Genomic DNA, 12,837 nt, shown 5'->3' with positions numbered 1-12,837 from the left:
GGCACAGCCCTTGGCATGACTGAGGGCTGGTTTGGGATCAGCTGGCACGCTGGGCACTGCAGTGTCCTTCCCCTGGCAGCAGCTAGGAGTGACTGCAGTGAGTTCATGTGGGAGAGGGATGTCTGCAGAGGTGGAGGTTTGGGAATGGGATAAGAGTTGGACTTGCTGGTGTTTCATGTCTCATTGAGAGGGGGAGTTGGATCCTGTCACAAACAGAGCAGACTCTTAGTAAATAGGCTGAGTGCTGTGAGGGGGAGGGTGGTTGGTCACTGCCTCTGTGTATTTTAGAGCAATCACATTTGTTTTTTTGAGGATGGAGTGGGTGTGTGGACCAAAGGCTTAGTCACGAGGGGAGGGGAAAGAAAACTGTCTTGACTTGTGAAGTCAAATATTTATGACTTATCCCATTGTTTCCCTATCTTTGTGTAGTTTCTGTCCGTGCTCACATGCTGTGGGAGTGAGCAGTGCTGCTCCATCTGTGTTTGCCATTATTCCTCTTTGCAGCATCCAGGTATTCCCAGAGCATTCCTGCTCTTTTGCACCCTTGGTCTGTGCTGTGTCCCCCCTCTCCTGCCCTGGACAGCCTGGGCAGTGTTTGGGGAAGGTGCAGGAGTGAGACATCTCCCACCAGCAGAACCTGGGGGGTGCTTCAAACCCTCGGGGTGATTCAATGGAAAGCCCTCTGCCCTCTGAGTCACTGCTGCCCCAGGCACCCAGCAAGTGCATTTTGCTGCTCCAGAGGAGACAGAAAAAGGCCATAATTGAGCCTTACCCCTCTGTGCCTCATCGTGTTGGTTTGGAGGAGCTGGGTGGTGTTCCTGGGCCCCTGTCTGCATTTCATCTGCACAGTGATTGTGGCTTGCTCAGAAGTTCCCCAGAGCTTTGATTTGGAGGTCTCACGGTGCCATCTGGGGTGTTGGTGTTGGCTGCCACGCAGGGCTCTGGTGTCCCTCTCATCCTGGGACACACACATGGACACATCTGTTTGTGCACTTGTAGAGTGCTGAAAACAATGAAGGGTTTGAGAGAGCTGGGAATTGTTTTGTCTTCTGTGGACCCCCATTCAGGGCACAGCAGAGGGTGTTGGGCTGCTGCTGTAGGACAGGAGGGGTCTCTCCAAAGAACTTCCAGGCTTTATCCAGAATTATTGCCCAGGAAGGTGGGAGGGCTGTGCCGGGCATTCCCAATCATTCCCTGCCCCTCTGGGGAGTGCCAGGAGCCCCTGCACAGCCCAGCCCTGCCCACCTCTGTGTGCCTGGCACCTGCCAAGAGGGGCCAGAAGGGAAATGAGGAAAACAACATCCCTTCCTTCTGGAATTCTGCTGGCTGTTTTCCATCATCTGCCTGCCTGTGTCACTGTCCCCCCAGAGCAGCTGCCAGGTGCTTGTCCCCCCTTGTCACCTTGGCCTTCCAGTGGTTGGCAGAGCTTGGGATGAAAATCAAAAGCAGCTTTAAAATGTGCTCTGGCTTTTTCAAGTACAAACTAATATTTACCTGTGAGTCTGCTGCTCTCCTCATTGCCTCTCCTTGGCAAGCTCCAGACCTGGTTTAGGCTCAATGTTTAAGCATTTATCCAGTGAGGTTCCCAGGCCGTGAATATCAAATATTCTTTGGGGTTTGGAGGGGGGAAGCGGGAGCTGACTGCAGGAAAGGTGCCTGAAATGGCTCTCTGTTCCTTAAATGTGAGTTTGATATTTTCAGCTGTTCGTAGTGGACACCTCATGGAAAACTTTTGAAAAACATCTCATTTGGGAACAGTGCTGCGTCCTGTGGTGGTTGAGAGGTGACCTGTTTTCATGCTGGGTTTTTTTCTGGACTGTTCTTTAATCACTTCTTGCCTCAAGCTTTTATTACTGCTGACATTTACATGAAAATAAGGTATTTGTTTGTGTTGATTTTAGCCACTTGCTTCTTGCTGCTGCATTTGGTGTCACCCCAGCTGGATTTCCAGGAGCAGGAAGGGCCCTGTGCACACACATGGAGATCCTGTTTGGGTGATAAGAGTGACTGACTTAGCGTGATCCTGGTGCTGGGGAGAGCTCTTATTCACTGAGCTGCTCTCCCACACATCCTGCATTAGTCACAGCTCAGCCTTGGGGTTAGACATCACTGCTCCAGGAGCACCAGGGAAGAGTCCAGGACAGAGGGAAATGCTGCATCCAGACAGCAGCACCGTGGAAAAATCACATTTTTGGCAAGCAGAGAGTCCCTTGTGTCTCGCAGCATGGGGAAGATAAGATACTCTTCCCCCTCCTTTTCTCAAAGTTTTTCAGGTTTTTTTAAACATAATCTGTAATTTATGGAGGCAGAATTTGGCTTCCATGAATAAGATAATTATCTTGGCTGAGGGAGTGACTCCTGTGAGTGAAAACAACCCTTGCCCCTGCTCTGGAGAGTCACAGGAAGAAAGGAAACTTTCAGGTAGGCCCCATACACAGCTTCCTTTTTGCTGCTGTGAGTCTGAGGTGGGGGAAAAATATATATATTTCAGCTGAAGCTTCTTCCACCTCTCTGGTCCAAAGAACCCATTTTTCTGACTGTAAGGATAGATCAGAGTAATAACCCCAAAAGCAGCAGCACCTCCTGCCTGCCCTCAGCCTCCTCAGAGGTGCTGTAAAAGCTGATTATGAGACAGAGGAGGTTCCAAAATGCTTCCTGCAAACACAGCCAACACTGATTTCACTGGCAATTACCAACAGAAGGGACTGCTCAATATTAACTCGTGTGAGCTTTTCATGAGCAGCTCCATCTGAAATCTGCAGCACTCCCCAAAGACATGCCATTCTTTTGGGCTGCTTTTGGGGCTGGATTGCTCCTGCATGGCTGGTGACTCACAACAGAGCAACTCAGAGCTGTAAAATGAACAGAGCCTGCTTCCAGTACCCTTTTCACCTCAGCACACACCTTGGTTAACTCCTGGTGCAAACTCCGGGGTTTGTTTGGGTCGCTCTGTGTCATCGGGATTAGGGGGAAGCCTGTGGGAATTGCTCTGGGATGAAGCACATGGGAAGTGATTCACCCACAACTGATTCACTGGGGCTGGGAAAGCTCCTCTGGAATACAGAGCTGGGGAAATCATTCCTTGGGAAGAGGGGAGAGCCTGGAAGGAGCCCAGAATGATTTTTGTGAGCAAGCTGGGTTTTATTGAAAGGAGATCAGACCCCTTACGTGGGGATGGATCCCAAAGGACATCCCTGGGGAGGAGCTGGAGGAAGTCTGTGGGAGCAGGTCCCCCTGTTTGTGGTGTGCTGTTAATTGCTACTGGTTGTGCAAATAATTACATATGTGAGTGGCTGCTAAGCCAGCTTGGAAAGCAAAAGAGCACAGAGGCAGTGGGATTAAGGGAAGACTTGAAAGGCCTCTGTAATTCCAGCAGAGCATTGATCTCTGCCTTGAGTTGCTTTTGGAAATGGGAGATGGGCGCTCTGGAAAATTTCACCCTGGATCTCATTATCCGTGCGGGGGAGGTCCAAACACAGATGGGCAAACCTGCAAATAGCTGCTTTTCAAATTACAGGAAAAGCAGCAACATTTTCACTGTATAATAAAGAAAATAACAGCAATGAGCCTCGAGTAGCCTCAAACTATTCCAAACAAGATAATTGGAGGCTGGAGCACAATGTATTTTTAGCTATATCTGCTATAAAGTAAACATGTTCTTTGTCCAGGACCACCAGAAATGTTTCCATAAGAAATGTTGGCTTTGGCCCAACTTGATAGAATGCACAAACATTTGTCTGAGGAGCCAGTTCCTACTCTGGTATTTATATGAAGGTTCTGTTGAAGGCACTGGGAATTGTATATATTGTGAGGTGGAGGCCAAGGTCTTAAAACTGTCATTTTCCACCCTCCCTCAGATAATCCCCTTTGCTTTTGTTAGCACACACATATTTGGGGCAGCAGTTCTTGGTGTGAGGCATCTGTCCAAACACTGTGCAGCACAAGTTTCTTTTTCCTTTCCTTCCTGGGTTCTCTAGCTCTGGTTTATCTGGGTTATATCAACAGCTGATGCTGATTTGCAGAACTCTCTTGATTTCAGTGAAAATAGGAGCATTTTTTTCCCTACAGCATCAAGAAGATGCAGATAGAAACTGGATATTAAATGTAAATCAGTGTAAGTACCATGGAGGCTGACAGAATAACTGAGCTTTACAGCAGCTTTTTTTTGCCTTTTTCTTCTTTTTGATTGCCACGTGCTCCAGTAATTCAGTCTGCCTTGAAGTGCTTTTGTTGTGGATGCACTCTGGGTTGTGGAAGATGATCTGAATTTCCTTGGCATTTCCATCCATGCCTTTTCTCCTCCTGAAAGTGCCCTGCCCATGCAAGGCCACGGCCCCTTCAGGATGCCTGGAGTCTCCTGGGAGAGGGGAAGTTGCTGCTTTGCTTGGATGAAAGAGTGCTGGGTTTTGGATTTCAGCTCCGGAGTTAAATACAGGATTCTGGGAAGGAATGACGGGCTCTGATAAATGACTTTTCAAAAAGGCACGTTCAGAAACCTCTCCTGGGTCCCCTCCCTGCACCCTTAAGGCTCAAGCACAAATAAATTTCAGTCAGTCTGACACAGATTTGGGCCAATAAACTTTGCTGAAATAAATAAAAGGACCAGGACTGCTTAGAAAAACTGGGTTTCACATTTAGAGGTACCGGGGATGCAATATCTTCAGAAACACAACCTCAAATCCCGCTTCTATTTTCAGTGGAGAAAAGGCAGAAATACTGGAATGTGTGTTAGGAAGTTTGGAAGTGGGTTTGTGATTAAGCCTTAATGAAGCATTAGGATATATTCTGTCCTTTCTGGGGTAGGAGGGGGTGTGCTTGGGTCTCTGGGGTATCTGATTTGTTTGCTGTGCTCCTGGCTATCAGGAAAAGGAGGAGCTGAAAGAAATAGAGGGGCATAAAATTACAAAATGGCTAAAAATAGAGGAGAGGGAGCTGGGTTTGGTAGCCACCAACCAATATCCTGTAGCTGGGGCAGAAACAGAAGGGGTGTAAATAACAGAGATCAGTGAAAAATACAGGAGGAAAAATAGTTGGTGATATAGGAGAAAATGAGATCTCTCCATAGCTTCAAAGAAATCTGAATTAAACTGAGATTGGAAGGGGGACAAGGCTCTGTGGAGCAGCAACAATGGGCAGAGAGTTTATGGTAAACCAATAAAATGTACTTATGTCTGAATGTGAAATTAGACTCTGAAAAATACGGTCTCAAGGCACCTGCTAAAGAGCTTACTGGAATCTTAATAAATGACTCATGCTGTCATAATCTGATCCTGACATCAACTCCCAGGGCTGCAGTTCTTCAGCCCTGGAGGGGGAAGGGGAGGCTGCAAGGACTGGGGTGGAAATGGGCAGGTAAAAACCATTTCCACAGGAGATATTGGTAATTTTTGCCATTATCAGCTCCTTTGCAGACCCAGAACAAACGAGACTCGGGCAGAGGAAATGTGCAGCACCAGAAGAAAAGATGAATTTCTCTTTACCTGGTGCTCTGGGTTGTTTTGTAAAGGATGTGTGGTTTCCTTCCAAATCCAAAAGAGGATTTTAGTGGGAAGAAAGAACCAGATGAGAGATTGACCAGCACAGAATAGGGGTGATCACTGAGAGTACTGAGGGAGAGATTCACTCTTCTCTCCTGGTCTTGGCTCTGCCTCAAAACTTTTCTTTTGCTTTGGGAAAATCCTTTAACTCCATTCATTTAGAGGTTATAAAAACTTTCCCTCTCCATAGGCATATGTTGAAAATTACATTTATTAATTATTTTAATCTTCTATAAATTTTCAACAGGAGTGTTAATTATTAGTTTCCTCTCTGGCAGCACATTGCAAACCTCAGCTTGACACAGGGAACTTTTTTTTCTAGACTTTGAATGACAGCACTGTTAGAAGTGCCCCAGAAATTGGAAAATTCAGCGATGCTGAGCAAATTGAGGGGAAAGAGATGGCAGAGGATCAGCTCTGGAGTTACAAATGTGCTGTGTGGGTCATTTTTTTATTCCCTCTTGTTGATTTGGCCGCTGTTGAGGGAAAGTTGAGATTTTCTCCAAGTGCTCAGTGAAGCCCTGTGGATATTGCAGAGCTCTGCACACAACACGAGATTCTGCTGCAGGAATAAATGCAATTTCCCTGCTGCAGGGCCAGTAAGGAATTGCTTACCCTGTTCTGTGCTCAGGAGAAAATCACAGCCTGTGGCCACAGTTCTTGGTGCATTTTAGAGCAACTGGCAACTTACTAGTCATGGGTTTAAAAACCAGCTCCTGCTCGTGGTTTTTAAAGTGAATAATTTCACTTTTTCTCCTGATGGTTTTTCTTTTTTTCCTTCTTTCCTTTTTTGCACACAGTGATGTTGCTGGATACTTGAGTTTTCCAGGCATTTTGCTCTCTTGCAAGATTAATAACAGGGATATAAAACTGATAGGGAGGGGAAGGGATTGGATTTCTAATGGAGTAAATCTGAATTTTTCCAACCTGGGCAAAACTATTTGATTGCTTAGATCACTCTCCTTAATTTGCACTCCTGGTTTTTGCACCCCTGATTTCAGCTTTGCTTTTACAGCAGGAGGATGGGTGCAAGGCAGAGTTTCAGTATCCATCTAAAGATAGCTGCTAAATGCTCAAAGAGGAACAAATAAATTGACCAAAATCTTTCAGAACGTGGGGTGGGTTTTTTGTCTTTCGCAATCCAGGATCTTTCAAATTAAATACAGTTAAAAAAAGCAACCACAAAACAAACCCAACAGAGAAACCCCAACAACAACTAACCCCAAACAAGCAGAAAAAAACCCCAATCAGGCCTGGAAATCAAATTCAGGTTGTGCAACGTTCTCCTGTTTAGTTCAGACAGATTGTTTAAAAATAAAGCTTCGATGTTGCTGTCATTTTTTTCCCTCCCCTCCCTGGTTTTGCCATTAAAGCCTCACTGATGCCCTTTGCTCTTTGAGCAGCTTTTGGCCTTGGAGAGGCGGCTTGGTGTGGTACATTTCCCTAGGAAATGGCTTTAAGGATGGATCCATCCCAAAGGTGCTCAGCCTGAGGGGTTTTTGGTTCTCAAGGACTCCACGGAATACTGGGATGACAAAACCAATTATGCTGGTTTTGTGGGAAATGCAGGACTCTTGTATAACTGATTAATATGATTAAGTAGAAGTTGTTTATTGTTTACATTACACATATATTTATAGATTGTACAACTGACGATGCACACACTTGTTGATTGGTGTCTTTGTCTTGTTCACTCGTTTGCTGTTTGTATTTCTTGGAGTAGATGATTGGTTATAGTCTAGGTGTTTCAGTCCTCTGTTATCTAGTTTGTGTGGTCTTGGTATTTGGTTTCTCAGCCTCTTCTTTCTTAATTTAGCACAATTGTTGTTCTAATAGCTTTGACAAATTGCTGAGGTTTTGATAACAAACTTAGCAGCAGGCTGGCTGGTGCACACTGTGGCCTCACCCTTGCAAATACATTGCTGGATTTGTGGAGAAAAATCCAGTATTAAATTGTGCCCAAAAAATATTGGTAGTTTCAAAAGCAATCCTGTTAAATAGTATGGAATAATAAATGTATCAAGGCAGATGCACAGGGAGAGCTGCTCAGCCCAGGCTGGTTTGAGGAAAGGTAAAAGGGAGGAACAGTTCAGTGACCCCAGGGAAATCTGGGGTTAAATTCTGCTGATTGTAATGAAGTCTGGCTGTGCTGAGCTCTGGGATGCTTTGGGGTCAGCCTTTGGGGTCAGCCCGTGCTTCAGAACAGGACCAGGAGAAGGAAGGAGCTGTGTGTGCCCTGGAGATCATTATGGGATGGCTCATGGACTGTGCTGGGTCACCCCTTGGGTAGAGCAGTGTTGGCTCCTCTCATCTCCTGCCCCATCTCAGCCACACCAGGAGCTGTTCCTTGGGACAAAAAGCCCCCTGAGGGCTGAGGAAAATGCTCCTGGAGGGCTGGGGCAGGACAGCAGCAGCAAGTGGAGCTGCCCAGTTCCCAGCCACGCTCTCAGGGACGTGCAGGTGATGCTGGTTTGTCCCAAATCCCTCATGGGGAGCCTGAGGAGAGATTTCCCAACCAGAAAAACCCAGGGAACCCCCAGGGCTTTGGGGAATATCATTCCTTTTACCTTATCTCTTATGGAGGGGAGAGGGGGAGGTTGCTGGACTGGAAAATAAACCAGATGGCTGTGTCATTGTAAAAAGTCTCTCCAGATAAGGGTGCAGGGAATTCCATCTGTGTCTGTGCTGTGGGCAGAGCCTGTGTGGGGGCAAGAAGAGCCCCTTGCACCCCAGCTGATTCGGGAGGTTGTTGTTGGGGAAAGCAGGGAGAGCCCCATCCTTGGAAACCCCAAAGTCAAACACATTTTGTGTGAATGCCCCAGCTCAGCTGCTCTGCCCAGATCCACAGTGCCCACGTGCTGCTGGAGACTGGGGGCAGGAGAAACACTTCCCACTGTGGGATACTTGGAATGTTCTCTCTGAGCCTTCTTTTTTCTCTTTTTTCCTCACTTGGATGCCAGAAATGCTGCCAGGCAGGCAGAGGTGAGGGGGATGGAGAAGCACTCCTGGTTAATTCCTTGTCTCATCTCCTTTTGCTAAATTCAGTTAATATTTTGATATGTATTTTTTTAAACCTGATTAGTTTTGAGGTCACATCACTGCAGTCTTGCCTCCAGTGAAATCAACACCAGAATTCCCAGCTTTCCCAGCAGCTCAGGTGTAGCCACTCTCCTTGGGAATATTCCCCAGTTTTGGCTGGAATCAGTTGTGTTTTGCCTTGCCTGTTGTTGTAGCAGTGTTTGCAGAGGTGTGTGTGGTACCAAGCTCTGCCAGAGCAGCTTTTGGGAAAACTCTGTTAGGGCAGCCAAGATGAGCCCAGCCTCTTTGGGATAATTGTTTGTGTGCTTTGCTTTGGGTTCGCTTTGTTTTTCTAACTCTGCTGCCAACACAAAGAACCAGGGGAAATAATTCTGAGTAAAATTTCAATTTTCTTTATTTTTCTCTCTCCTTGACAAATTAAAAAAGAGAAATATTTCATTTCACCAAAGCCCTGAAGTGTTTCATTTGGGTCATTAGGAAAAGCAAGGGAAATGAAGGGTTAGACTTCAAAGGAAGTGCCTGGGGGCAGCTCCCATTCATCCAGGGTGGAGGAGACCCTGCTCCAGCCTTTTCCTCTGCTGGAGAGGAGCTGAAAACTCTTGTCCTGCTTCCTGGGAAGTTTTGCTAGGAAAAGGCTGTTCTGGGGTTAGGTTTAAAAATGAGCTGCAGGAGACACAGGGTAGATGTAAAAATAAAAATAAGCAATGCTGTAAAAACTCTCTATTTGCTTTCATGCTGCAACTTGGAAAATGAAACTGGAAGTCTTGGTTGTTTGTAAGGCTCCTGAACTTTATATAGACATAGTAGATAAATTTACATAAATGGTATCTATATTGATTTCGTCACAATGAAAATTCATCTATCTGTGTCTTAAGAGTCCAGGTTTATTAACACACAGTTTAAGATGTGACACCTTTCCAAGCACAGCAGATTTGGCTGAGAGCTGTGCAAACCCTGCTTGTTTAGGACATGTCAGTGTTTTCAGTACCACTGAATTGCCCTGTTCTTGCTGGCTGTAGCTTTTGTCTCTGCCTCCTAATCAACCATAAAATAGTAAAGAAAAAATTTAAAAATCCAGATATCCAAAAGGAAATCCAGAGCATAGCTGTTGCATAAAACAAATATTATTTGTTGAGGATGCTTCATCCAGGGCCTAAAGGGGCTCCAGGAGAGCTGGAGAGGGACTGGGGACAAGGGATGGAGGGACAGGACACAGGGAATGGTCTCAGACTAAAAGAGGATTTAGATGAGATACTGGGACTGAATTGTTCCCTGTGAGAGTGAGGAGGGGCTGGGCTGGAATTCCCAGAGCAGCTGGGGCTGCCCCTGGACCCCTGCAGTGCCCAAAGCCAGGCTGGACACTGGGGCTTGGAGCAGCCTGGGACAGTGGGAGGTGTCCCTGCCATGGCAGGGATGGCACTGGATGGGCTTTAAGATCCCTTCCAACCCAGACCAGGCTGGGATTCCATGATTTTACTGCTTTTGGAGGGAAATCCTTGCCCTGAGGATGGGCACCAGCGGTGGCCTGGCAGCTCCGGGTACTGGTGACCGTGCCAGGTGTTTGTTGGTGACCGTGCCAGGGCAGAAGCAGCCGTGTGTCCCTGTCTGACTGCAGGCTCACAGCCCTGTGTCCCTGTGCAGGTCCCTGGATGGAAGGCTGCAGGTGTCCCACAGGAAGGGGCTCCCCCACGTCATCTACTGCCGCCTGTGGCGCTGGCCCGACCTGCACAGCCACCACGAGCTGCGCGCCATGGAGATGTGCGAGTTCGCCTTCAACATGAAGAAGGACGAGGTCTGCGTCAACCCCTACCACTACCAGAGAGTGGAGACCCCAGGTACAGCACAGCCCTGCCCTCCTGCCTCTCCTGCAGCAGGGGCATCTCCAGGGGCATTCCCAAGGGATCCCTGCCATTCCCAGCCTCTCCTGCAGCAGGGGCATCTCCAGGGGCATTCCCAAGGGATCCCTGCCACCCCAGCCTCTCCTGCAGCAGGGGCATCTCCAGGGGCATTCCCAAGGGATCCCTGCCATTCCCTGCCTCTCCTGCAGCAGGGGCATCTCCAGGGGCATTCCCAGGGGATCCCTGCCATTCCCAGCCTCTCCTGCAGCAGGGGCATCTCCCAGGGCATTCCCAAGGGATCCCTGCCACCCCCAGCCTCTCCTGCAGCAGGGGGCATCTCTGAGGGCATTGTCTATTATTGGTGATAATCCCTTCCTCTCTGCAGTAGCATAATTTGTGAACTTGCTCTCAGGGAAAATATCGTTGGGAATTGATGAAATCCCAGTGAGCAAGTTCCCAGTGTGCACATAACTCACAGCAGGAAGCATGGCAGTGTTCTGTGCATCCCTCACTGCTGGGGTTAAATTCAGGATAAACTGTTGAGCTGGGTCTAAGAACAGCTCCAAGCTTCCTGTTCTGGAGTCTCCTCCTGCCTCTTTGATCTGGAGCTGCAGGAGCTTCTGCTGCATGTCAGCACAGATCTGCAGAGCCAGGCAGGATGTTTATGCTAATCCCACCTGCCTGCTCCATCCTATGGGAAACTCATTCCTTGGGAATCATGGGGTGCACCATCTCCTGAATGGTGTTTCCAGCAGAGCTGGAAGGGGGCACAGGGAGCAGATGTGCTCAGATAAGCTCTATCCCATTCCCAGCTGGGAACAAGCAGCATCCTCACCTGCTGCTGTTATTCCAGAGGCAAACATCAAATCCTGTCCCTTAACGAGCCCTGTGTTTGAAGCTGTCAGTGCAGCCTGGTTGCTCCTGTCGCTGCTGTTTCCCTGCCCTCACTGCTGTTCTCTGGCAGTGCTGCCCCCGGTGCTGCCCCGTGTTTAAAGCTGTCTCTCCAGCCTTGTTTACTCCTGTCGCTGCTGTTCCCTGCCCTCACTGCTGTTCTCTGGCAGTGCTGCCCCCGGTGCTGGTGCCGCGGCACACGGAGATCCCGGCCGAGTTCCCGCCCCTGGATGACTACAGCCACTCCATCCCAGAGAACACTAACTTCCCTGCAGGTATCGAGCCCCAGAGCAACTACATTCCAGGTACCTTGTGTCTTCCATAGGGGAGCAGAGGGACGGGGCAGAGAGCACAGGCAGTCCCGACCTGGCAATCTTCCTTTCCAGCGTTCCTCTGGAGCTACAGAGTGCAGGAATAGCTGGGAATTGTAAATGGGGCGCTCAGCATGTTCATGGCTTGGTTTTGTTGGGTTTAAACTCACCTCTGCGTTCAGTGGTGCAGCCTCAGTTTATTGTGAAATCTAAACTGGATGTTTCCTTACTGGCTTGAGATTTGGATGAAATTCAGCCATTTTGAGTAAAACTCTCCAAATTTCTGATGGAATTGAGCTCTTCTATTTATGTATCTATTTTACAAGCAATTTACACCTTATTTGCATGGACAAGTTATGCAGCTGCACTCCAGGAGAGGAGAAATATGTGGACAGAAAACTGCCTCCATGGCTTAAAGTTTCATGGGACTGAAAATCCGGATTTTTTTGTTTTCCCCCTCCTCTGTTATTCACAAATATGGATATCACCCTGGCTGTGCTGGCTCCTCCTTCCAGCAGCTTGAGAAAGAAAAGTAATAAAAAAGAATTTGAGCTCCTTGTGAATGACAAAATGAATGTTTTTGGTGCCTAAAATCCAGAGTTTTCAGTTCACTGACAGCGTGATGGTTTTGTGCCTCCAGAGACCCCTCCTCCAGGCTACCTGAGTGAGGATGGAGAAACCAGTGACCACCAGATGAACCCCAGCATGGATGCAGGTGAGTCACCTTTGGGGATTTAATTTAGTGGCTGTGTCCCAAAGAAAGTTCAATGTCCAGGTTTTCTCTCATTGCCACAAAAAGAAGTAGCCAGGTTTGGAATGAGGGTACCTAATTAATGTTCAGATAATCCATATATTATGTTCAAATAGCCCATATTAATGTTCAGATGTCATGGACTTCCGTCTTTATAGAAAAAAAATTAAAGAAACCAGCTCAGAACAATGTGAAAGGAAATGTAAAAATGGGCTGCACCCCCTGTCTGCATCCATGGGACATCCAAGTGCAGATACTGAAATTATAGGCCCAGAATTGGTGGCAAATTTCCATGATGGAGGATAAAACTCTGACAGCTTTTTGGTCAGATCTGTTTAACCTGATCCAACACTCCATTGTCCCAAACCCAGCAGGATTTGGGATATAAATGTTATGGTTTTAATTTTATTTTGTCTGGCAATGTGCACCCAAGCTCTTTAATGCCCAGCTAACTGAGTTTGTCAGGATGA

General features: G+C 47.5%; 1 protein-coding gene across 2 annotated transcripts in view; it reads left to right on the top strand.

The window, feature by feature from the left end:
* Positions 1-12,837, top strand: part of SMAD3 (SMAD family member 3) — a 68,128-nt gene that overhangs the window by 41,086 nt on the left and 14,205 nt on the right. The window contains exons 2-4 of one of the 2 annotated variants that reach the window (XM_054272605.1): positions 10,218-10,411; positions 11,476-11,580; positions 12,257-12,331. In XM_054272605.1, the coding sequence (XP_054128580.1) occupies positions 10,218-10,411; positions 11,476-11,580; positions 12,257-12,331 (374 nt within the window). Of the gene's footprint in view, positions 1-10,217; positions 10,412-11,475; positions 11,611-12,256; positions 12,332-12,837 lie in introns of both variants that reach the window. The other variant, XM_054272604.1, reaches the window with a different exon arrangement.

Source organism: Melozone crissalis, unplaced genomic scaffold, assembly GCF_028551555.1.
Source record: "Melozone crissalis strain CALT ecotype California unplaced genomic scaffold, PUWL_Pcris_2 ptg000014l_1, whole genome shotgun sequence".
Classification (NCBI taxonomy): Eukaryota; Metazoa; Chordata; class Aves; order Passeriformes; family Passerellidae; genus Melozone; species Melozone crissalis.
This window is presented reverse-complemented; position numbering and strand designations above follow the sequence as displayed.